We start from the raw sequence: 26,583 nt of genomic DNA on the forward strand, positions 1-26,583 counted from the left end.
AGAAAGAAAATTATTATTTTGACAGAGGCTACATTTATATGAAATATTATTACAATTAAAAATAACTCTTTACATTTATTAAACAAAAAAATGAATTCCTGTGATGGTGCAGCTGAATTTTCAGCAGCTATTAAAACCAGTCACATGATCTTTTAGAAATCGTTCTTATATTATCATGGAAACTTAATTTTGACAAAAAGAAAATCCATAAGAACAGCATTTATTTAAAAGTATAGATTTATATATATTTGAGAATATAACTTTATTTAGTTACTATGTAAGAGTCTTGATTGTCACTTTTGATTAATTTAAAGCATCCCCGCTTTATTTAAAAAATTATTTCTTAATAAAAATCGTACTGACCCTAAACTTTACCCCAAAAAATTTTTCTAGTATTATTTTTATACAAGCAGTTATATGTCCTGATTCAGATTGAGAAGTTTTATGGACTTTTTAGTTTTTAGGAATTTTACGAGCTGCAAAATAGACTTTTTAATTGCAAAAATTTGACAATATAAAAAAAATGATGAGAAGTAGATATTCCTTTCCTTCAGCATACATATAAATTGATACTTGATGTTAAGAAAATAAGGTGTGTTATTTGTCAGCTTTATTTGTATTAATTTTTAGTTTCTCAGTTGGGCTACTCCTGTGTACTTTTATGACTCTAGATTTAAAGTAAACTGTTACATCCAGTTCTCAGCCCCTTCTTTGAGAAACAATTATTCAGAAAATGCAAATCCTTTATGTTCAATGCAATTTAGTTTGTTTTATCGAAATGCTACGATTGTTCTGAATCCCTTAATAAATCTTTAAAAGGACAGCAACGTAACATTTACATTTTTTTAGTGCATCTGCATCCAACATTGTTTGCTTTGGATTTTAAAATTTGTTGGTGTTTGAAGCAAGTTATTCGATAAAGATCTACAGTGTATCATCAGACACTCTTCAGTCACCATTTACACGTGGTTCATGGAGTTTTAAAGTAAACTAATGAAACTTTGCAAGCACATTTCTGAAATTTTAAAGAGAAAATGTCCTTGTGCACCATTAAGCCAGGGCGTTACTGTAGTATTTAATCACAGTAAGGTGTTCTACATGTTTTAGCATGTGGATTAGCAGTTGCTAGGGCTTTTTGAGTGGTTGCTAGAGCATTGCTTGGTGGTTGCTGGGATGTTCTGGTTGGCCGCTTACATAATTATGTAACAAAGTTAAATACTTAGGGTTATGGGTTAGTTCAGATCTTTATAAGAGAGATGGCACTCATAAGTTTATAACATACATCCACGTAGAAAAAAAAAAATCAGTAATGTCAAGCAGGGAAGCTTGAAACCAGAGCAAGTCCAGTGTCGCCCTGAAGAAATGTGCTACATCAGTCTGTCATGAAGATGGCTCTCTGAAACAGGAGACGAGGCTCTTTCCTCTGTCAGATGTTTGTAGGATGAAGTGGAGCGTGAGGCTTGGTCTCTGACTCTCTGTGGATGTGTAAGGTGATAGCGGTCCCAGGGTCATCACTCAGTGTCACACCGTCACGCTCCATTCTCTGAGAGCTACAATCACAGCAGTAAAGCTTTTAAAATGGGCAGAAGTGGAGTTTTCAGCACAGATTGCTGTTTTCGTTTGAGGATTAGAGAATGGGCCCAACATTTGAGAGTGTTTGGCTCCTGAGCTAGCACCATAGCTATAATGCTACTGAATCAAAATATCAATGTTAGCGTTTCTGATCAAAAATGATTTTGCTTTACTATGTCATACCTATTTATATATGACATTTCTTCAGGTAATTAAGAATTATAATCCTAATCTATTCTCAACCCGTTTGACTTTCTTTTTTCTTTTTCTTTTTTGGGATATTATTATTATTATTATTATTATTATTATTATTATTATTATTATTATTATTATTGTCTCATATTTCTTCTTTATTTATTTTAACTTTTGTTCTGAAGAAGAAAGAAAGACATGCAGGTTTAAAACAACATGAGAGCAATTAAATGATAAGTAATAAAAGTTTGATTTTTGGGTGAAGTAAAAAAAAAAAAAAAAAATAGCATTTTTGCAATGGCATATATATCTGAAATATTTAGCTTTTTTTTTTTGCCTGATGCTGTTTGCAAATGATTCTCCATGTCACTAGTTGTCAGTATAAATTCAATATGACTGTATGGCCCAGTGCCACATAAAAACACTTACTAAGTGCACCTTTAAAGTGCATGTATTTTTAGTTTTCATTGCATTGAATGATATGGCAGAAGTCTTGACTTTTATACTGATACTTACTAGAGCTGATGCCGCAAACAAACTAGATTAGCAATGTGCCACTGTAGAATAAATCTCATTGTCCCATGATTTATTTATTCTTTGTACCCTGAAGAATCCAGTAACAGGAGGGCTATCGAGATTTAGAAAGTACCATTTAGCTGATTATGTGACATCAGCTTGAACAAATTTTAACAATCTAAAAATATATATTTTTACTATAAAGAACATTTGTGAAGTGGAAAGGTTCCATCATGGAACCATCAATGACAATAAAGACCTTTATTTTTAAGTCTTCATCCCATATACAAATTGAAAGCAAATCCATAAATTAATATTGGTTCTTATATCCAAAGTGACATCATAGCAACGTTCTTGCATTTAATTGGACAGAAATATGTTTACTCATCAATATTTTTGATCTTTCTTTTTTTTTTATTGGAATAGAAAAATTAATAATGCAATGAAAAAAATAAAAAATATATATTTGGTCACACTTTATTTTAGGGTCCAATTCTCACTATTAACTAACCATTAACTATGACTTTTTCCTCAATTAACTCCTTATTGGCTGCTTATTAATAGTTTATAAAGTAGTTGTTAAGTTTAGGGTATTGGGTAGGATTATGGATGTCATGCATTATATGTACTTTATAAGCACTAATAAACAGCCAATATGTTAATAATAGACATGCTAATAAACAACTATATATTACTGTGAATTGGACCCTATACTAAAGTGTTACTAAATATTTTAACTTTCTGTCTGCTAAAATTTAAGTTGCTGGGGTACAGTTGCAGTCAAAGCTAAGATACATGCTAAAGACCACAAAAGGCCTTTGAAGCCTTATCTGTACTAGACATGTGCCGGTATTTGGTAATGCGAAATAATATCACGGTAATGAATATGCATGATATTGTTATCGTGGTCACTTCGAAATACCGTGAATAATTATATATTACAAATTATCGAGAATTTGGAATGCATTTTAAGAATAATTTCTCCATCAACTGGTCAAAATGAACAACACCGCTGTATGCTGCTTGAAAGCACGCATGAGAAACACATGAGGAACATGTGAGAGATGCTGAGTGAAAGCACATTTACTCTCTGACAGCAGATGGCGCTAAACTGTAGAAAATCCAGCCTTTACTCTGGAAACCCCATAAATAAAGCAGCTGCACAACTTTCTAAAACATATATAAATAGCCATTCAGATTTGTGTATTTACTATGGTGTTCATCACAGCCCCAAATATTTAAACTATTTATTTTCTTTTTTATTTAACTTTTTTCCCCTTTTAATCTGGACTACAACATGCTCTAGATCTTGTTTGAAAGTGTTTTGATTCTTTATTGTTATTTCACACTTTACATTAAGGGCTTCATTGGTTAACATTAATTAATTCATTAGTTAACAAACTGTCAATGAAAATTCTTCTGAACATTCATTAATCTTAAGTATTCTGGTATTTAATAACACGTTGTTAAAATCGAAAGTTGCAGCTGTGTAATTTAATGAGCTAAGACTTGTATTTTTTAACAAAGATTAATAACTTCTGTAGCATATGACTAAGGTTAACTAATGAGGTCTTATTGTAAAGTGATAGATTGGTCGTTATAGTTCTTTTGCACTTTAATCTGTGTAAAACTTTTAACTTTTTCTGTATTACTTTGTATTGGTATTTAAATGTCCAGTTATTATTGTTATAAGAAAAAAGTTATTTAACCCGTTATACTGTATTATAACCACTTGTTTAAAACTAAATTTAAATATCGTGATAATACTGTATACCGTGATAAAAAACATTAGCAATTAATCGCAACAGGAAAATTTGATACCGGCATATCCCTAGTCTGTACACAGATTAATTTAAGGAATATCATAGATTCTATGCCTTTTTTGTAACTTCAGAACATCTACTAGATGTAAATGTCCGTCACAGGAAGACAAGAAGCTGCTTGCCTCATTTTCTTTTTTTTTTCTTCTGGTGACAGCTTTCGTTTTCACTCTGCCGCCCACTCTAAAGATGGTTAAATTGTTTACTTTGTCCTCTAAAAGAAGCGGAGAAAGGGAAATATGGCTCAGGATTATTGTCAGGATATGTGGAATGCCATGCAGCCTCAAACTGGGGGAATTTCCAGGTGTAATACAAAGGCTTGCAGGCTGAGGATATCTGGGATTATTGTGTAAGTGGTAAAAGCATGATGCTCTTGAGTTTGTGTAGCCTCGGGATGCTTTGGGAGAGGCATGAGGGCATCTGACTGCAATCTACTTGATCCGCAGTGGGCTTCTTACCGCTACCTGAAACAGCATTCCTCTCAGCCAACCTCGTGGATGAACCATTCGTGAACTGCTCTATCGGCTGGGTTAGAATTGTCTAGAATTAGAATGAACTGAATAAATTATTGTCATACTGTTATAGTATTTATTAATATTTTGAATAGCATTTTCGGGTTTTTGAGTTTTCAGTTTCTGTTATGTGCTTTTGTAAATTTTTACTCATTTTTTTGCACTTTTAAAATATTTTTATTTAGCTTTAATTTGTTTTTATTTCACTTAGTAATTGTTGTTCTTTTAATTTAGGTTATTTGCCAAGGCAAATCGATTCTTAATTTTACATTTATATTTCATTGTATTTCAGATTTAGTTCAATTCATGAAAAGGATTTTAATACTTTTAATTGTAGTTAACAACTATGGATGCCAGGTTCCAAAATGACCAAAAATAAATTAATAAAAATACAAACAAACAAATTATTTGAAATAGATCCATACCACTTGTGCACTATATTCCAAGTCTTCTGAGAAGAGATCAGAAGTTTTAATCTTTATTGCTTGAAAACATTGATATATATATAGCAGCACTTAAATCTCATTTGCACTTGGGCATATTTCAAATTGGCAAAAACAATTTGAGTGTGAATGATATATATATGTATATATATATTTTTTATTCAAACACTTCTCTTCTTATCATTCTCTTACTAATAATGTGTAAAGCTCTGTGTATGTGTGTCCACGTCCCTGTCCTTGGTTCTGAAGTCCTTCCTTCATTCAGCTGTGTTTCTCAGATGACCCTGTGCAAGGTCCTATGATGGGGCTTTTTCATCGCTGAAAAGGTTTTGTTAAAGTCCTTTTCTGCTATCTTCCTGAATCATGTCTGTTTCTGCCTGGGCCTTTGCCTCTGTCTTTTAGAGCCCCAATTATGGTATGATATCACCGACTGAATCATAAAAACAAATTGTGTGTTAGGGATAACTGTTTAAAAGCTCTCTCTCAAACACACATTATAGGCTTAAAGCAAGAGCTGTCATAAGGGATGAAAATGAGATCTGACACCTCAGCTTTTCCAATAAAGACCCCCACACTTTTTTTTTTTATTATTATTGTTGGCATATAAGTAGGGCAAGTCCGAGCACGTCTGTGCTTCTGGAGTATTTGAGGCTGCTCTTCTCAGCTTTTACCCTCATAGTTAGCGAGCGGGTCTAAACACGGCCCAAAGCCAGTGCATCCTTCCTCTCAAAATCACAAAACACACACAACTGGTGAGATTTCATATAAATGCACAGACACTGCAGAAGGAATGCAAAATTTAAATGTAATTTTTTAAGTATAAAATCGATTGAACTTAAACAGATTGTTCACATAAAAATGAAATATCATGTTTGTGTTATTACAAAACGAAATATTTTCTTTCTTGCATAGAACACACACACAAAAAAAGTAGCCGATTGACCATCTTTTTTATTTTATTTTTTTCCCATGCAGTAAAAGAGGGAAATTCTACAAAAACATATCAGTTGCATCATCCATGATATATTATTTATTTATACATTTTCCTAAACAATTTTAACCTTAACTTTTAATGTAATTTTAACATCAACAGAGTTTTCGCACTAAACTGAAACATGCAAAGCAAAATGGTTTACAGTTTAGAAAGAAATGTTACATTTTGTTACAATACAATTTGGAAAGAAATGTTTTTGGGGTTCTTAAGTGAAATTTGAACAAAACAAGAATTGTTTTAAGAAAAAAAAAAAGGTCTGTCCCTCCCTGTAAAGAATACTTGTTTCCACATGTCAGCAAACAGCAGCCAACTCCAAAGTACAGCCCTCCAAAAATATGGAAATGAGTTATGTACTCTGCGCTCAGGAGATTTTTGGGAAAACATCTGACATCATCCATACAATGAGAATCAATGGGGTCCCAAACAACAGTGGACATTTTTCAAAATATTTTCTTTTGTGTTACACAGAACAAATTCATACAGGGATAATGAACGATGACAGAACTTTTATTTTTGGTTGAATAAACTCCTACCTAAAGAAAAAATCCTCTTTGTTCATTTTAACTGTCTATGCTATCTACGTTTTTTTCTAACTTTTATATTATTTACTGCAATATGATTTTTATTGCTCGTGTACTTTAAGTTGCATTTATTACTGTTTCATTTTCAAAACACTTTTGAGTATTTTGTTTTCTTTTTCTCATTTCTGTTTCTCTCAGCGTGTATTGGGAGGAACAATGGAGTGCTAGCGTATGTGATGCTGGCTGCAATTTCACAGCCGTTAGCATAGGCAGCACATTTGTGAATTTATTGACGGTGATGGGGAGTTGGCTGGATTTGCGGGTGGCATGCTGAAACATGTCCATCAGGCTGTCAGACTCGTCATTATCACTTAGTCCGCCGAGCCTGCCCGAACCTGCGCCTTCCCTATGCTCACCTTCCTCCATCCCATCATCTTATTCCACCTTACAGCACTTAGACTGGGTCTCCTCTGCAGGCGAGCCGTGCAGCGCTGCCAGTGTGATCAATCAACCAAATGCATGTTTCCTGCTCCGTCTTGCGTGCTTGCAGTGTAAAGGGCTTTGTTTAAAAAAAATGTTTACATGCACATGCTCATGCAACTCAAGCTTTTTAACTTTTCGCAGCACACTCGTGATGTAAGCATTCATTGACTAATGAGAATTTCACACAGGTGGGTCCAGCTTTCAATCCTGCAGTCGGTTCTGACCTTCAGACATTTAAAACTGGTTATTTATTGCAATTTATGGTTCCATGAAGAACCTTTATCATGCATGGATGCTTTCCAATGTTCTTTATAGGGAGAACGAGTCTCTTCCGACTATTAAAATGTTCTTCAAAAATGGTTTATTTAAGAACAGTTCACTGAAAGGTTATTTTGAGAACCCAAAGATTCTTCCCTTGCATCGCTGTGAAACCCCCCTTTATTTTAGTGTAAGAAACACTCTATGCCAGTAACTATGTATTCTCCAGTTCATCATAATGTTTAAGTTATTTAAAGAATCTAGAACTGAAAACCCTGATCTGGAGAACCTGTAATGTATCTTCAAGAACGATTAGAAACCCTGCAGCAAAAATGGTTCTTGATAACACGTGTGTTCATTGCTGAACCTAAGATTTGCTATGAAGGAAGAATATGTCTAACAGTTTTAAAAGTTTAATGCCGTTTAAGATTCAATGAAGGACCTTTAACATCCGTGGAACCTTTCCATTGAACAAAATGATCTTTATAGTGGAACACGGTTCTTCTGAATATCAAAATGTTCTTCACACTAAGAACAAAAAAAGATTATTTTAAGAACTGGTGCCTGAAAGGTTCTTTTGCAAATGCTCTTCTGTGACATTGTTGCAAAAACCCCTCTTTTGGGACCTTTATTTATTAATTTATTTATCAGAGCATCACTAATGGAGCTCTTCCTCTTCCTGTGTGCTGTCAGCACTTTAATGTCCTTCTCTTTCGAGCCTTATTTTTGAAGTCTTTTAAATTCTTTAAACTAAATGATCATTTCAACTGAAACTGAGTGAAATGCTGAGTAGATGGCTTGAGTGTGAAACAGTGGCAGGGTGATGTGTGTAAGGGTGTGAGATGGGCGTGTTGAGACGTCTGCCTGTGCTCACACACCTACACCCAATGATTTATGCTGCTCTCCCCTGCCTGTGTGTGTGTGTGTATGTGTGTGTGTGTGATTAATTTACATAATCTCTCAGCGAAAGTGTGTGAGTGCTGTAAAACAACTACAGTTGAACACTATATACACAGAAGAAATTGCACCACTTACAATAGTTTTATGAGATTAGCAGGAAAATCTAAATCACTTTTATTTATTTATTTTTTTTTTTATTTTTTGAAATTGTAAACAAAAATCAGATATGAATGATGAAACCTTCACAATGATAACTCGACACAAAATATGCTATACTGTAATATTATGAGATCATCAGTTTATCATCCACCATGTGAAAATGGCATATCTGAACTGAACTGGACTATATTTTTAAATAAAGTGATGCTAATTAAGTTATTCTGTAGTGGCATAACAGAAAGTGAGTTTTGAAAAAGTGAGAAAATTTTTTTTTTTTCATTCATTATGAAAGACATCGAAATTGACTGCTTCTTGTTTGCTTCTTCAAAGACATAGAAATATATAGAACTTAAAACAATTTAATAATTCCAAATATTTTTTTAATATATTTCCTGCTTTCCTTTTGCTCAGGTATTTTGGTTTTGCATTTAGGTATTTCATTCTGACACTCACTTTAATTCTGGTCAGATGTCACTTGTACTGTTTAAACTAGACAATGATTCAGTGTGGTTTTCTTATGTAGTTTTGAGCTTTATTTGGTGGGAATCGTTTATGACTGTATAAAGTGTGATTGCAACACCAGTTGCATTCGGCAAACAGTGTTCATGATATTTATTCTGTTGCAGTACCTGCCGTAAAATCTCCCTTTCATAAAATCTGAATCACATTAATGCAAGTCCGCACAAAGCAGGCTTGTACATTTGGTTTTTGAGGGAATATTTGGGATGTCTTTTTCGATTTAGACAAGCTCTGACATGCTTGTGTGTGTGTGTGTGTGTGTGTGTGTGTGTGTGAGTGTGTGAGAGAGAGACTTCATCAGATGCTAATGAACTGGAATTTGTAAAGTGTGGTTATTTAGAGTCATTCACTGTGTAAGATATATCTCAAGCGTTTATTTGTGTTTTTTTTTTCCTGCAGTACTCTCCATTGCTTAAGAAGCTGTATTGTCAGATCGCCAAGACCTGTCCGATTCAGATCAAGCTGGCTTCCTCGCCCCCAAACGGCGGCGTGATACGAGCCATGCCCATCTACAAGAAGGCCGAACACGTCACAGAGGTGGTCAAACGCTGTCCCAACCATGAACTCGGACGGGACTTCAATGAAAGTATGTCTCTTTCTCTGTTATTGCACTGTTCATGTTAGTGGTAAAAAGACATATTTTATTTACGATCAGACATGTGGAAGCATTTATAAATGAAAAATAAAATAAAAAATTATATAAATACACACAATAATAAAATAAGTTTATTATAAGTAATATATGTTTTTCCCATAATTTTCCAGTCAGTCCCAGTCATAAAGCAGCAGAATTAATAAAACAGTAGAATAGATTGTTTATATATAATTCTGTTATAACAAAATGTGCTTAATGTAGTAAACATTTTTATCAGCTTGTTTTATTAATATATATTTTTAAACTGAACTAATTTTAATTACTATTAATTCTTAGAATTACCTAACCTGATAACAAAAGGTTACATGAACAAAAGGCATTTGTTAGATCATGTAGGGGAAAAAAATAATAAAGTAAACTATTCAGGTTACAATTTTTAAAGTGTACTCAGATCAATTGTAAAACTTGTGAAACCAACAGTTATAGAGACTTCAGACTTCCTCAGCTCGTTCACTCATATTAAATTCACTAGATAAAAATGTAAACAAAGATTTTCTTGTTTTCTGAAACGGGACATTGAGATGGTTAAAATAAAGCTAACTTGCTCACTCGTCTACACTTGGTCACTTTGATGTGTGCCACAAAAGGAACCGTTCCTGTTATCCTTCCACTTCTAATTCAGAAGCGTCCTTGTCCTGCTGTCTCTGTCCAGGTCAGACGGCTCCTGCCAGTCACTTGATTCGGGTGGAGGGCAGTAATCTGTGTCAGTATGTGGATGATCCTGTGACGGGCCGACAGAGCGTTCTCGTTCCCTATGAGGATCCGCAGGTTAGTTCAATCGTTGAACACTTGACTGTTGCAGTCACAGCAGCACACAAACACACTGGGAATTATTATTGCAGATTCTCTGCGAACAAATGCATTATGCACAGTTTTACATATACGTGTTTTTGACGAGCCGAAGCATGCTGCGATCATTGAGTTCAGGAAGCTTAACGTGTTCTGACTGGCTATAAATAACCCAGGGATTATTCTCAGTAACAATACCTGCAGTTATTCCTCTTTTTACACTGTTGCTTCATCTGCGTTAAATATCACATGGTTGGCGCCATCTAGAGGTGTATATTTCTCACACACTGTCAGTGCTGATGTTCGGTCAACAAACACGTTGCTTTTTTAACGTTTTATTCAAATAAATGCATTAAGTGGTTTTTTTTTTAAAAGTCATAAACAAAAGATGGAAAGAACACGTCAAGTAAAAAGGGACTTCTTGAACATCACTGATGACTCAGAAGGCCTCGTTTGTTAACATTATTTAACTAAAATGAACTTATAATGAGCAATTAATTCGTTTCAGTATTTGTTATTGTTCGTTAACATTAGCTAATAAAAATATGATTGTTTATTGTTAGTTCATGTTTAGTTAGGTACGACAGATAAACTTTAATTTAACATTTAATTACCATTTGAGATTAATAAAAGCTTTAGAATCGTTCGTTTGTTAGCTAATGTAGCTCAATGATGTTAACAAATGGACCTTTATTGTAAAGTGTTCCCGTTTTTTTAAATGAATTTAGTTTAAAGTGAACTTCTCAATGCCAATATTTTTCCCTTAACGGGGAACTATATGCTGTGTTTGCAATATAATGTAATGCTTCTGGAAACTCTCTCTTTTTATCTGTTTCTCAAGGTGGGCACCGAGTTCACAACGATTCTGTATAATTTCATGTGCAACAGCAGTTGTGTCGGTGGAATGAACCGCAGACCCATCCTCATCATCATCACGCTGGAGACACGAGAGTGAGTAAATTCAATCAAATTAAATGTATGCATTTAGCAGATGCTTTTGTCCAAAGCGACTTACAGTGCATTCAGGCTATCAATTTTTACCTATCGTGTGTTCCCGGGGAATCGAACCCCAAACTTTGCTCTACCACTTGAACTACTGGAACACTAGTACGCCTTTACTTTCTTTCTTTCTTTCATACAGACAAGTAGTACAGACAAAATACACTGAAAATTTCCCTCGCTTCCAAATAGGGGGTTCTTAAAGGGACAGTTCACGCAAAAATGAAAATTCTGGCATCATTTATTTACCTTCAAGTTGTTCCAAACCTGTTTCTCTCTTCTGGTGAACACAAAAGAAGAATGTGTGTAACCAGAAAGTTGCTGGTAGACCTTGAATTCCATTGTACGGAAAAAGAATAAAAAATAGTTCTGTGGAAGTCAATGCTGGTTGACCGTTATTGGTTTAGTTTCACACATTCTTCAGGATATCTTGAAGATACAGGTTTGGAACAACTTGAAGGTGAGGAAATGATGACCTAATTTAAATTTTGCGTGAACCATCCCTTTAAATGATTTTGAACAAAATTTGTGAATGAAAATTTGTGAATGAAAATTTGTGAATGAAAATTTGTGAATGAAAATTTGTGAATGAAAATTTGCTTAGGATTCAGCATTGAACGGTTTCATCTTAATTATGAACTGCATGTCAGCAACATGCATTTTATTAACATGACACAGGCCGAATGGTTTGGTTAAATCAGAGGTTAAAGCTGAACTCTTCTGTGTTTTTCCTCAGTGGCCAGGTTCTCGGCAGGCGTTCGTTTGAAGGCCGGATTTGTGCCTGTCCAGGTCGGGACCGCAAGGCAGACGAGGAACATTTCAGGGAGCAACAGGCTCTAAACGAGAGCGTGGCCAAAAATGGAAATGTCAATAAACGAAGTGAGCCATCAATGTATTTCTGCAAGGACTTCATTCTCCATACAGTGTTATCTCTGGTTCTACCTAGAGCTTCTGTTTCTGATCTCACAGATTTCAAACAGACGCCGGCCAATATTACAGGCCCTTGCATCAACATCAAGAAGAGGCGACATGGAGAAGAGGAGACGTATTATTTACCAGTGAGTGTGGAAGCATGCAGATTGATTTATTTTAATGTGTGTGTGTGTTTTTTAAGGCCAAATTCTAATATTTCTTGGATTGTTTTGAAGGTGCGAGGCCGGGAAAACTTTGACATCCTGATGAAGATAAAGGACAGTCTGGAACTTGTGGAGTTTGTACCACAACAGTTAGTGGATTCATACAGACAACAACAACAACAGCAGCTCCTACAGAGACAGTGAGTCTTTATATAGGCATCATACACTATCCTTCAGTAAGATTTGTTTTTTTTTGAGAAATTAGTACTTTTATTTAGCAAGGATGCATTAAATAAATGAAAAGTAACAGTAAAACATATGTACAAAATATTGTAATATTTTACAAAATATTTATATTTCAAATAAATTCTGTTCTTTTAAGCTTTTTATTAATCAAAGAAAAAAAAATGGTTTCCAGAAAATAGGACGCAGCACATCTGTTTTCAAAACTGATAATGAAAAGATGGATCTTGAGCAGCAAATCAGCATATTAGACTGATTTCTGAAGGATCATGTGACGCTGAAGACTGGAGTAATGATGCTGAAAACACAGCTGTGCATCACAGGAATAAAATATTTATAAATAATAAATTATTCAAATCAAAAGTTGTATTTGTTAACATTAGTAGCATCAAGTTTTGGGGGTAATGCAAAGTCAAGGTTTTTGCTAATAAAATAAATAAATAAGTAAGCCCAACCCAGGTGACAAAAAAAGTAAATCAAAAGTAATGTAATGCATTATTTTCCATAAAAAATAAAAAAAGTAACAGGTTTTTCTTTTCTTTTTTTATGGAGTAAAACATACCTGCTAAGTTGCTGAATACAGGTCTTGAGAAGTACACCACATGAGTCATATGTTACAGATTGTATTTTATTGTAATATCATAACTGTCATAGCTCATAAATTTAATAAAAGCCAGCTTAGTTTCAGTAAAAGGCTTGGTAAACTGAGGAGGAGGCTTTATAATATAATTGTTTGATTATGTCCACATAAGAGCATGTGTTAGATTTATTCATAAAAGGAAAGCATATTCAGCTGTCCGTGATATGCCTTCTTTAGCATTCAGTACTTTAGTGTTCCACATCGTGGGCTGTATATTAATTATATGCCTCTCATGTGATTGACAGGAGTTATGTTGCCTCTCCGTCTCCATATGGCACACACAATAACATGAATAAGATCCACGGGCCCATCAGCAAGCTTCCCTCAGTGAATCAGCTCGTGACACAACAGACTCACCAGAGCGCAGGACCCTCTGCGTCCATGTCCCATATGGGTAAGATTTCAATGTCTTTATATACATATTTATACAATTGGCGAGACAATAGGGATGCACAAGCCTATGGCCATGAAGCCCACCAGAGCCTGCCAATATGGGCGGGGCCATCTGGCTATATAAGCGGCCATTCTGGTATAGGATCTTAAGGTTACTTCGACTGAAGCGACAACACTGAGACGTGCAGCAACATAGCATGGCTAGCAACGCAGTACTCATTCCCGTATCTCAGGGAACCGACGCTATGTTAGTAACTGAGTACATTCCCTTTCGATACTTTACTCATACTGCATCACAAAGACACTATGAGGAACCATTATAATCATGCTGTGCTCTGGTAGAGGAATGAATGATATGTGAACTTGCCTTAAGCACCCAAGGGGCCCGGAGGGACAAGTATAATAGGGTAAGACCTTCATGTGGCAATGGGCTAAACACACAGAGGTCACGCCCAGCCTGAGCAGTCGTTCCAGAAAAAACTTGTACATCCTCGCCACTTAGAGAGGGCCAAGAGCATACAAGAAGTAAAGCAATCCTGATGAGTTTGAGTGTGTTATGACAAACCCTTCTAGGAACTAGTTCCGCCTTCTGGCAGGTGCATGCAAACTAAGCAGAAAGGACCCTAGCCTGTAAAACCTAGCAAAAGTGGATGGTGAGGCCCAGCTTGCTGCTGCACAGATTCCTGAGATAGACACATCACTAGACCAAGCCCAAGAAGAGGTCACACCTCTGGTGGAGTGGGCTCGTACTCCAGTGGGGCATTGCAGCCCCAAAGAAGAGTATGCTAGCATAATAGCATCAGATATCCATCGGAAAAGTCTCCGTGATAGGATGAAGTAAACAAAGAGCTGTTCCGACTGCCTAAACAGAGTGGAACGCACTATGTAAATTCTCAGCACCCTGGCAGGGCAGAGTAAATTAAACTCCTGGTCCTCCTCCGAGGGAGGAAGTGCAGAGAGTGTAATGACCTGTGCTCTGAATGGAGTGGAGAACACTTTAGGTACATAACCATGCCTTGGCTTCAGGACGACCTTAGAGTCACTGTGCCTGAACTCAAGGCAGGTAGGGCTCACAGAGAGTTCCTGCAAGTCTCCCATTCACTTGACCGATGCTTAAGACCGTAGCAGAGTGCTTTTCAGCTACAGGAGCCAAAGGTCAGTCAACTGTAGCAGCTCAAAGGGAGAACTCATAAGATTCCTGAGAACAGTGGGCAGATCCCATGTAGGGATGGTAAAAGGGCGAGCCGGGTTAAGCCTATTGGACCCCTTGAAAAAGTTGCTCCTGCCCACCATCTGACAGGCTATAGGAGCATGAGAAGTTGCTAACACCATATAGTACACCACCATCATACTGTCAGAGTGGACTAGAACGTGGTGTCCCCTTAGGTCTGTCAAGAAGGTCTGAAGGGCCCAACACACCAGCATTTCCAGGCAGCTGATGTGTTGCCAACTTTCCTCTTTCAACCAAGGGCCGAAAGTCGGTTTGCAATTGCACAGAGCTCCCCAACCCATGTTGGACGCTGTTGAGACAACTTTCCTTCATTCACTGAAGGTCTTTTCAAGGAGCTAGAGCTGCCACACAAGCCTGGTCCACCTTGATAGACAGGCGAGGGACGGGACTCATGGTTTCAGCCGGTACTGAAAGGGCCACATACGAAGGAGGCCCAGCTGTAGCACTGGAGATGTCATCTTCTGAAATGTCTTGAGAGGGTAAGAGTCTTCAACTTTGAAGGAGGCCGCGATCGGATGATGGCAAATGGGGCTGGGTCATTAACTGAGCCCATCAGCTCCTCCGCTGTCATCGAGCAGCTCGTTGTCACTCCCACCGAACGAGAACAGGTCGCTTGCACTGGCAGATGCTGGTCTGGCTGAGTGAAGAAGACGGGGGAAGCCTCTCTGTGTGGACAGGCTTTGGCAGGCTTTGTGGCCATAGGCTCATGCAGCTCTGCTGTCTCGCCATTGGTTCATTTTTTATTTACTGCAAGAACCAATGACATTAATGTGTCAATGTGACAATTTTCTACTAATATCCATGCTAATAAGCAACTAGTTATTAGTGAAAAGTGTTTCCTAATCTAAAAAGTTATTTTTAAGTAATTTTATTAAAAGCAATATCAAACACACTACAGTTGAAAAATTTAAATCAAGTTAATTTGCAGTCTTTAAAGCATAGTAAAATATTGATAAAACTATGATTTAAAATGTACTTTAAAGTACATTAAATTTAACACTGTTAAGCACTGTGTTAAAAAACATGAAAGTATCTCACTTTAAGTACACTAAAATGGCCTTTTATTTAAGTAATATTATATAATCTGCAAACAAAGTTTTTTATTTATTTTTTTATACGATTTAAAGTACACTACACGTGAACATCCAATACAATTAAGCATGCTTTTTTTTTCACAAGGGCACCTGTTTGATCTGATTTGATTGTATTGAATAAAAAGTGAGACACTATCAATGACATTTGCACTCATCTACCGGACAGTGGCCAATATTTACTCCCTAAATCCCATGTGAGTCTCATCCAGTGTTAGTTGAGTGTTGATGTCTGTGTGTGTATTAGTTGTGGTGTTTGTTGATTTGGGTCTCGTGGGTTTGTCGCTGCAGGTACGAACATGCTGGGTGGACACCACATGCAGTCGAACGGCGATGTGAATGGAGCTCATGCATCACAGTCTATAGTGTCCACCTCCCACTGTACCCCTCCCCCACCTTACAACCCCGACCCCAGCCTCGTCAGGTACTACACCCTGCAGTAGCACCAACCTGACACACACACACACTACACAAGATGTACGGCTCCTTTTTACAATACTGCAGTTTTAAATAGCCATTTATTTTTACAGAAGAGTGACTGAAGTCTGCCTGATGTGTTTTATCAACAGTAGCTTCAGGTTGTCGTGTTATATTAAGATAAAGCAGCCTTAAATGACTCTTTAGATGCATCTCTATTTCTCCTCCACTTCATCATTTGTCTTTACATAGTTAGAAACATGGAAAAATGCTTTTTCTTTTGTGCTAATACACAAAAGAGGATTTTGATAATAATGAGCCCTTTGCTTTAAAGAGGCTTCAGGTTTCTTTTTCAGACTGAACTTTTTGTACATAAGAGTATTAATATCTTTCTAAATATTTCTCTGCTGGTCAGAGCTTTTTGACTTCAAATCACACTTCAGTGTGCAAAACATTAATATACATGTCATGTCAGTTGTTAACCACTTTATGTTTCATGATTATACATAGGACTGTACACATACAGTTATTTATCTCATCGGGCTGGATGGGGGTGGCGAGGTGCCTTTCTGACTAATGGCCTGTGCAATTTCATCAGTAGGGTGAATCTTTTGAAATCAAAGGAAAAATAATAGAAATTATATTTAGCTTGATTGGTTTTAAGCACCATTTAAGTTTTTTTTTTTTTTTTTTGCATTTTACAATTATTTTCATGACAGTTAAGCTCATTCCCCCCAGAAATACTCATTACTGTCATAAATCTGGAGTTGTGTGTGTGTGTGTGTGTGTGTGTGTGTGTGTGTGTGTGTGTGTGTGTGTGTGTGTGTGTGTGTGTGTGTGTGTGTGTGTGTGATTCTCGTTGTTTTGAATGGTAATTTTTCAGTAACTGAAAAAAGCAATTTTCTCACTCGAGTAGTTGTTTAAATATATGTTCACTAAAGACAGCACAACAAATACTACCGTATTTTCCGGACTATAAGTCACACTTTTTTTCATAGTTTGGCTGGTCCTGCGACTTATAGTCAGGTGCAACTTATTTATCAAAATTAATTTGACATGAACCGAGAGAAATGAACCAAGAGAAAACATTACCGTCTACAGCCGCGAGAGGTAATGTTTTCTCTTGGTTCTTGGTTCTAAATAAATGCGACTTATAGTCCAATGCGACTTATATATGTGTTTTTCCTCATAATGATGTATTTTTGGACTGATGCGACTTATACTCAGGTGCGACTTATAGTCCGAAAAATACGGTACTTTCTTATAAATGATTTACAATTTAAATAACATCTTTATATTTTTATTACAGAATTGAGAATAATAATTAAAATGTTTAATATAAAAAATGGTAATATAATAAATATCATTAAAAGTGGTGCAACAATCTAAAAAAAAAAAAATCTTAAAGGTGCTAAAACTATTAAGGTTCTTTCAGCCAAATATAATTTCCTAGTTGGAGAGAAATATGACCCTGGATTACTTTTTCAAGAGAGGTTTTTTTGAGATGTACCTCCACCCAGATATCTGTTTACATTATTTACTCATTTAATCGCATTGTCATTTGTGCTACTGTCATAAGTCTTATTGGCACCTAGAGTAAGATTTATTTTTCAACTAAATGTGTCATTTTCGATGCACATTGCAATGTTTTACAGAGTCTTTTGTCACATTTGATTATTAAAACCAATGTTCCATCTACATTTAATACTTAATGTATCACGGTGAATTTAAAAAGCAGTGTCTATAATTGTGGCAAAGCAGCCGTATGTTTCTGAATCCATGTTTTGTTTAATATGATTTAAAATGCAGAGATTACACATACTTTCCTCACTTTCTTGTAGTTTTGTTTATCTCAGTTGCTCTACCTTTAAAATAACTCTGTCAGCTTTACGTATTTACAACATTTCCTGTTTTGATTGTATCAAAAAAAACAGTATGAATTTTATTGGTGAAATATTTATAATAAAAAGATCAATACAATGAAAAACTTGTTATGCATCATTAATGTAATTGCATGTTTTGATTGCATTTTTAAATTATTTTAATCATTTATTAAATTATTAAATCATTTTCAGAAAAATGAATACACAAACATTTGCATGCAGCATTTCATTTAACAATACTACTGTTCAAAAGTTTGAAGTCAGTAATATATATATATATATATATATATATATATATATATATATATATATATATAAAATTCATATAATATTAATTATACTCAGCAAAGATGCATTGATGATCAGATGCATTTACATTTACATAAAATCCATAAATTCTGAACGTTCTAATTATCAACGAATCCTGTAAAAAAGTTTCATGGTTTCCTTAAAAATAATAAACAGCACAAGTATTTAACTGAAATCAGAAATATTTAAAACAAGAATGATTTCTGAAGATCATGTGACACGGAAGACTGGATTAATGATGCTGAAAATTCAGCTTTAATCACAGGAATAAATTATATTTTAAAGTATATTTAAATATATAAAAAAATATACTATACATATATAATAATAATAGGACAAAAAAAAAAAAAAACCGAGAGAGAATCTTACCAAACTTTTGAATGGTAGTATATATTTCACCCCCATAAGGTATTTATATCATAACTGATTTATTCATCATCATGATTACAATACAAATGCTTTATTTTAATCAAGTATGGGATTGCCTAAATGCGCTCTCATTATCATTCCATCAGTTCTTGATCATGATCCCTGTGCAGATGCAAACGCCGTGGTGCTTTGCTGGTTATGTTCTCCATGAGTGAATATGTAATTCACAGGACGCAGCCGCTTGGTCTTAGTGGGGTTCCTTTTCTCTCTGAACAGCTTCTTAACCAGCCTGGGCTGCCAAAACTGTATCGACTACTTCACGTCACAGGGACTCCAGAGTGTCTACCACCTTCAGACTCTTTCCATGGAGGTAAACCAACACTTCAGTTCAATACGCTCTTTTCATTCTTACATGATTTCAGCTTTATCCTATTTTCCAATTATTTTTTCCCATAGGGATAAAAAAAAAAAGTCATTCAAAGTTAAAAGCAATGAATCAAACCAGCTAGCTACGAGGTGAATCACATTGCAAACATTGATTCAAAGAAAAGATTTATTTTAAAATAAGAAAAATACAAAATGGTAATACTTTAGTTTAAGGATAATTCTCACTATTAAATAGTTATATTATAAGTACTTATTGTAAGGAGGATTTAGGCTGAGTGGATTCCATAAGTGGGTCTTTATTATAGGATCTGAGCATAAAATCCAAACAATAGTCACAACTCGTGGCCAGGTCACAGGCTTGGGTCAAAACACAGGCAAAACAATCCACTGGCAGACAAATCCAAAACAGTAATCCAAAAACGTGAGTCAAAAGAGCAAAAGCAAAGGTCATAACAAGTATCAACAATGGAACAATGAAAGAACGCTTAGTAAGGCAGTGAACTGGCAAAACTTCGCAAAGTGGCAGTACAAACAAATGACTATATACATGGTGACAGGAAATGATGTGGCAGGAACAGGAAGAGGCAGAGTTCAATATTCAGGTGAAGGCTCCCTCTGGTTGACTGGAGCCTGATCAAACGTTACAGATTCCCTCCCCCTAGGAACACATCTAGGTGTTCTTCTAGGACGGCCCCTTGGTCTGGGTGCCAGACGATCTGGGTGAGTTTGGTGAAAGTCTCTGATAAGTGATGAATCCAAGATGTCCTTAGTTGATACCCACGATCTCTCCTCCGGGCCGTATCCCTCCCAGTCAATGAGATATTGCATCTGACCCCTCCTCCTGTGAGGATCTAGGATCTCCTGGACTAGGTAGGCAGGAGCTCCCTCGATCTCAAGCGGTGAAGGCGGTTCTTCGTCAGTGTCTTCGGGGCTCAATGGGCCGTGGGCCGGTTTCAGGAGGGACACATGAAAGGACGGAGAGATGCGGTAATTAGCAGACAACTCTAAACGGTATGTAACAGGATTAACTTGACGTATAATCTTAAAAGGACCAACGTACCTTGGACTTAATTTCTTGCACGGGAGTTTCAGGCTTAGGTCACGAGTGGAAAGCCACACCATTTGACCTGGCTGATACTCAGGATGTGGACGTCTGTGTCGATCAGCTTGGATCTTTTGAGATCGAATAACCCGCTGGAGAGGAATATGCTCAATTTCTCCTGTTCATGGCTACAGTATGATCTCAAGTATCTACCAATCTCCTGATTAAGACGCTCTACTTGACCATTATCTTGAGGATGATAGCCAGATGTGAGACTGACATTGATGTTTAAATGTTTGCAAAAAGCTCTCCAAACACGGGATGTGAACTGTGGCCCTTGATCAGTCACAATATCATCTGGTAGTCCGTAAATCCTAAATACTTGCTTGAACAAAACTTGGGCAGTTTCCATGGCAGTGGGTATTCCTTTAAATGGAATGAGACAACAAGACTTAGAGAAGCGGTCAATGGAGACCATAATGGTGGTGAATCCTTGAGAGTTAGGCAGATCAGTGACAAAGTCAATAGACAGGTGTGACCAGGGCCGTTGGGGAATTGGTAGCAGTTCTAGAAGTCCTGCAGGCAATTGCCTAGGTGTTAGTGACTGAGCACAGATCTGACAAGCACGTACATAATTACTGACATCTGCAGATAATGTGTGCCACCAAAAAGAATTTCTGACCAAAGCCGTGTTGCGATTAATTCCAGGATGTTCAGAAGCAGGGGATGTGTGAACCCATTGAATGGTTCTGTTACGCAGACTGGTTGGAACATAGATTTTCCCAGCTGGGCACTCTGGAGGGGATGGTTCTTCGTGTTGGGCATGTTGAATCTCTTCCATAATATCCCACTCGATGGGTGCGATGATGATGGAGGATGGTAAGATGGTTTCTGGTCTCATCTGTGAATAGGCAGAGTCATAGATACGTGACAATGCATCTGCCTTACTATTTTTGCTCCCTGGACGGTATGTGACTGTGAAATTGAATCGAGTAAAAAAGAGTGCCCGTCTTGCCTGACGAGGATTCAAACGCTTGGCATCCTTGATATACCCTAGGTTTTTGTGGTCTGTAATGACCTGAAAGGGATGAAGGGCGCCTTCTAGCCAGTGTCTCCATTCTTCAAGAGCGGCCTTGACGGATAATAATTCCTTGTTACCAATATCGTAATTATTTTCGGCTGGAGTTAACTTTCTTGAGAATAATGCACAAGGGTGTAACTTGCCGGGTGTTACATGACGCTGAGAGAGGACAGCACTGATTCCACAGTCGGAGGCATCAACCTCGACGATGAAGGGAAGTTTAGGATCTGGATGCTTAAGAATGGGGGCTGTGGTGAAACTGGACTTGAGCTTGTTGATTGCTGAAGTAGCTGCCTCTGTCCATACTAACTTCTTGGGTTTTCCTTTAAGTAGTGAGGTGACAGGTGCAGCTATGGTACTGAAATCACGGATGAATCTACGGTAGAAGTTTGCAAATCCTAGAAATCACTATAACTCCTTAACAGTGCTGGGTATGGGTCAGTCCGTGACAGATTTTACTTTGATGTCATCCATCTCAACTCCTGAATGGCTAATATTGTATCCCAGGAACTTAATTGATATAACATGAAACTCACACTTTTCCGCCTTGACAAAAAGACCATTCTGAAGTAGGCGTGACAACACAGTTCTTACATGAGAGATATGATCCTCCATGGAGCAAGAGTAGATCAAGATATCGTCTATGTAGACAATCACATACTGATTCAAGAGATCCTTGAAAACTTAATTAACGAAGGACTGGAAAATTGAAGGTGCATTGGCCTACCCAAATGGCATAACCAAATACTCATAGTGCCCCCTGCTGGTGAGAAAAGCTGTCTTCTATTCATCACCCTCACGGATTCTGATCAGATTGTAGGCAGATCTGAGGTCCAATTTAGTAAAATAGCTGGCCTCACGTAATTGCTCCAGAGAAGAAGGGATAAGAGGCAAAGGATGGCGATTCTTAACAGTGATAGTTGAGTGATAGTATCGTTGAGTGCTCGATAGTCAATACAAGGTCTTAAACCACCATCTTTCTTGTCAACAAAAAAGAACCCAGATGCTGCGGGAGAGGTGGATGGCCTAATAAACCCATAAGATAAGGCCTCTTCAATGTATTCTTCCATGGCCTTGGTTTCAGGAATAGACAGCGGGTAAACACGACTCTTAGGTGGTGAAGTATTCTGTAAGGAGGATTTAGGCTGAGTGGATTCCATAAGTGGGTCTTTATTATAGGATCTGAGCATAAAATCCAAACAATAGTCACAACTCGTGGTCAGGTCACAGGCTTGGGTCAAAACACAGGCAAAACAATCCACTGGCAGACAAATCCAAAACAGTAATCCAAAAACGTGAGTCAAAAGAGCAAAAGCAAAGGTCATAACAAGTATCAACAATGGAACAATGAAAGAACGCTTAGTAAGGCAGTGAACTGGCAATACTTCGCAAAGTGGCAGTACAAACAAATGAGTTACTGTATATACAGGGTGACAGGAAATGATGTGGCAGGAACAGGAAGTGGCAGAGTTCAATATTCAGGTGAAGGCTCCCTCTGGTTGACTGGAGCCTGATCAAACGTTGCACTTATAAAACAGATATTAATGACTTATTCTGCATGATTATATTTTAGATCCATTAATTAACTATTAAAGCTGCGGTAGGTAACTTTTGACGCTCTAGCGGTTAATAAACAGAACTGCTTGCGTCTTGTGGAAGAACATTGTAGCCGGAGCTACTTCTCTCTGTTTATGTCAATGAAGAATCACAAAGGTACTGGGTTACTCCGCCGCGGTACCCCCGAAGCAATCTAAAATAGTCCGAATATAAACACTTATTATAGGTGCACCCTAGTGATTCAGGACAAGCTAAAAACACGGTTTGGAAAATGGATTCATGGTGTACTCGCTTATTATATACATTTTTCTACATTTTGAACACAAACAAAGTTACGGACCGCAGCTCTGATTGGTTGTTTTTTACCGGGAGCGATGGTGTTTCTGCAAATGGCAATAGGACACTGGGAGGAGCCAGAGGAGCTTGATTTGTTCACAGATTATGTGTCTCATATTCTACTGTCAGGACATAATGACAGGTTTAACAAATATGTAAAAAATATATTTTTACAAAAGTTACCTACTGCAGCTTTAATAAACATCAAAACTAGAGTTTATTGAGGCAACTTTCATAGTTAATAGTTAATAGTTAATAGTGAGAATTGGTCCTTAAAAAAATTTATAATACGATTCATCCAAAGTTGGTAATTACCGGTACATGTATAGAGAATTTATTTAAAATGCATTTAATAAGCACGCACACACACACAAAAACACACACACAGAATATATATAGTGAGTATATATATATATATATATATATATATATATATATATATATATATATATATATATATATATATATATATATATATATATATATATATATATATATATATATATATACTCACTGCCACTTTATTAGGTACACCTAGCTAGTACTGGGTTGGACCAGTCTGAGATGATTTGAGCTTTGTGGCATGGTGCATTATCCTGCTGGAAGTAACCATCAGAAGATGTGTACACTGTAGTCATAAAGGGATGGACATGGACAGAAACAATACTCAGGTAGGCTGTGGCATTTAAACAATGCTCAGTTGTTACTAAGAGGCCCAAAGTTTGCCAAGAAAATATCCCCCACACCATTACACCACCACCAGCAGCCTGAACAGTTGAGACAAGGCAGGATGGATCCATGCTTTCATGTTCTTTGCACCAAATTCTGACCCTGCCATCTGAATGTCACAGCAGAAATCGAGACTCATCAGACCAGGCAACGTTTTTCCAATCTTCTATTGTCCAATTTTGCTGAGCCTGCGCAAACTGTAGCCTCTGTTTCTGGTTCTTAGCTGACAGGAGCATTAACTGGTGTGGTCTTCTGCTGCTGTAGCACATCTGCTTCAGGGTTCGACGTGTTGTGAGTTCATAGATGTTATTCCGCATACCTTGGTTGTAACGAGTGGTTATTTGAGTTACTGTTGCCTTTCTATCATCTCTAACCTGTCTGCCCATTCTCCTCTGACCTCTGACATCAACAGCATTTTTGTCCACACAACTGCTGCTCACTGGATATTTTCTCTTTTTCTGACCATTCTCTGTAAATCCTAGAGATGGTTGTGTGTGAAAATCCCAGTAGATCAGCAGTTTTTGAAATCCTCAGACCAGCCCGTCTGGCACCAACAACCATTCCACGTTCAAAGTCACTAAAATCCCGTTTCTTCCCCATTCGGATGCTCGGTTTGAACTTCAGCAAGTCGTCTTCACCACATCTAGATGTCTAAATGCATTGAGTTGCTCCCATGTGATTGGCTGATTATCAATTTGTGTTACCAAGCAATTGGACAGGTCAACCTATATATATATATATGGTGGAATTTCGCAGTTTTTCAAGTCAATTATCCTCATAGCTCACAACAGATCAAAGTATTGTAGGTTATAAACTCAACATTTATCTGTGGAGAAACTGAACCGATATCGGAAACCCAGTGTTTGTGGACAGATACTTTTATATAACCACCCTAAATTTACTGGGATACACCTATTACTCTTGTAAAAGAATGATATTATTCACAAAGGCCATGAAATGGAGCCCTTTGATAGTATGGCAGTCACTGTATGTGGCACTCTTGTGTTCCTTAGGATCTTGGGGCGCTGAAGATCCCTGAGCAGTTCCGGCTGGCGATCTGGAGGGGCCTGCAGGACATGAAGCAGGGCCAGGATTACGGCCAGCAGCTCATCCGCTCCAGCAATAACATGACCAGCATGGCCCTCGGCGTCGGAGGAGAGCTGCAGCGGCAGCGCGTCATGGAGGCCGTGCACTTCAGAGTGCGGCACACCATCACCATCCCCAACCGCAGCGCCCCCACAGGAGCAGAGGAGTGGGCCGACTTCGGCTTCGACATGCCTGACTGCAGGATACACAAGCACTCCATTAAAGAGGAGTTCGCAGAGAGCGACCTTCACTGAGAAGAACCAGATGCATTCGTAAACTGCCATGGACAGTTTGTATTTTCCATATAATAGCACTTCCATATTTGATGACAAATTATTTGAGGGTAAAAAAAAAAAATCTTTTTGCAAACAATTCCCTTTTATTAAGACTAGGGTTCAAATGAATCCTCCTGTTTGATTGTCATTTGTGGCCTTATGCTAATATTACATCACATATTACCAATTATCCATTAGCTAAAATGAATTCTATATTATTAGGACATAGTTATGAACGGTTAAATACAGTGTATGATTTCTAAACATTGCCTTATTTATTTCGGCTTGGTGTAAATAATAATTGTGCAATCATGTATGATATTTAATTATTTCTAAAGTAATGCCCATAGATCAAGTAGATGCTTGACCCACAAAATCCTCCTTTATTTACTTATTGTGAAAAACACACAGGTTTATCAGAGTCACTTTGTTTTAATAAGTCATTACCATACCTATAATTAGTTCATCAAAGTTTAACAGTGACATTGATGAAGAAAACGCCATAAAAGTTATTCACTTTTTATTATTATTATTATTATTATTTTTTAAACTGACTTTTTTTTTTAAGTGGTGCTTTACATTGCAACCTTTTCTTTTCTTTTTCTTTTACGTATGATCTGTTAAGCGTTATGTTGTTGACAGGGACACACTGGATCATCATTGGTGTTGTCAAACTTTTAAAGTTCACCTCTTTTGTGGTATTAACCTTGCAGGACAAGGTTGTATTTATCATGCTGTACTGTCGTTTAGCACATGAATCACCGTCTTGTTAGGTTGTCTCTAATTTTATTATGTTTTCATCAAAGAGTCAAATTATTTAAGGTATTAAGATGAATCTTACAAAAACATCCAGGTGACATTTCATCCCAAAATTGCTAATATAATATAATATAATATAATATAATATAATATAATATAATATAATATAATATAATATAATATAATATAATGAAATTAAATATAAATATAAAAATAAATAAAAATAGTTTACAACAAATAAGAATTTTGGGAGAAATGTGCTAAATTGTTCAAACTAAACAAATACAAATAAAGAAATACAAATAAATATATAAAATTGGTCTCTAATCAAAATATTATTATTTTTT

At 36.7% G+C, this 26,583-nt stretch overlaps 1 protein-coding gene across 1 annotated transcript in view; it reads left to right on the forward strand.

The window, feature by feature from the left end:
- Positions 1-26,455, forward strand: part of LOC128018260 (tumor protein p73-like) — a 27,096-nt gene extending 641 nt beyond the window's left edge. Inside the window, exons 2-11 of the mRNA XM_052603667.1 lie at positions 9,289-9,475; positions 10,197-10,312; positions 11,175-11,284; positions 12,069-12,211; positions 12,302-12,390; positions 12,481-12,608; positions 13,537-13,685; positions 16,298-16,430; positions 19,261-19,354; positions 25,130-26,455. Coding sequence (XP_052459627.1) covers positions 9,289-9,475; positions 10,197-10,312; positions 11,175-11,284; positions 12,069-12,211; positions 12,302-12,390; positions 12,481-12,608; positions 13,537-13,685; positions 16,298-16,430; positions 19,261-19,354; positions 25,130-25,456 — 1,476 coding nt within the window. The 3' untranslated portion in view covers positions 25,457-26,455. The remainder of the gene's footprint in view (positions 1-9,288; positions 9,476-10,196; positions 10,313-11,174; positions 11,285-12,068; positions 12,212-12,301; positions 12,391-12,480; positions 12,609-13,536; positions 13,686-16,297; positions 16,431-19,260; positions 19,355-25,129) is intronic.
- Positions 26,456-26,583: the final 128 nt, after the last annotated feature.

This window comes from Carassius gibelio, chromosome A8, assembly GCF_023724105.1.
Source record: "Carassius gibelio isolate Cgi1373 ecotype wild population from Czech Republic chromosome A8, carGib1.2-hapl.c, whole genome shotgun sequence".
Lineage (NCBI taxonomy): Eukaryota > Metazoa > Chordata > Actinopteri > Cypriniformes > Cyprinidae > Carassius > Carassius gibelio.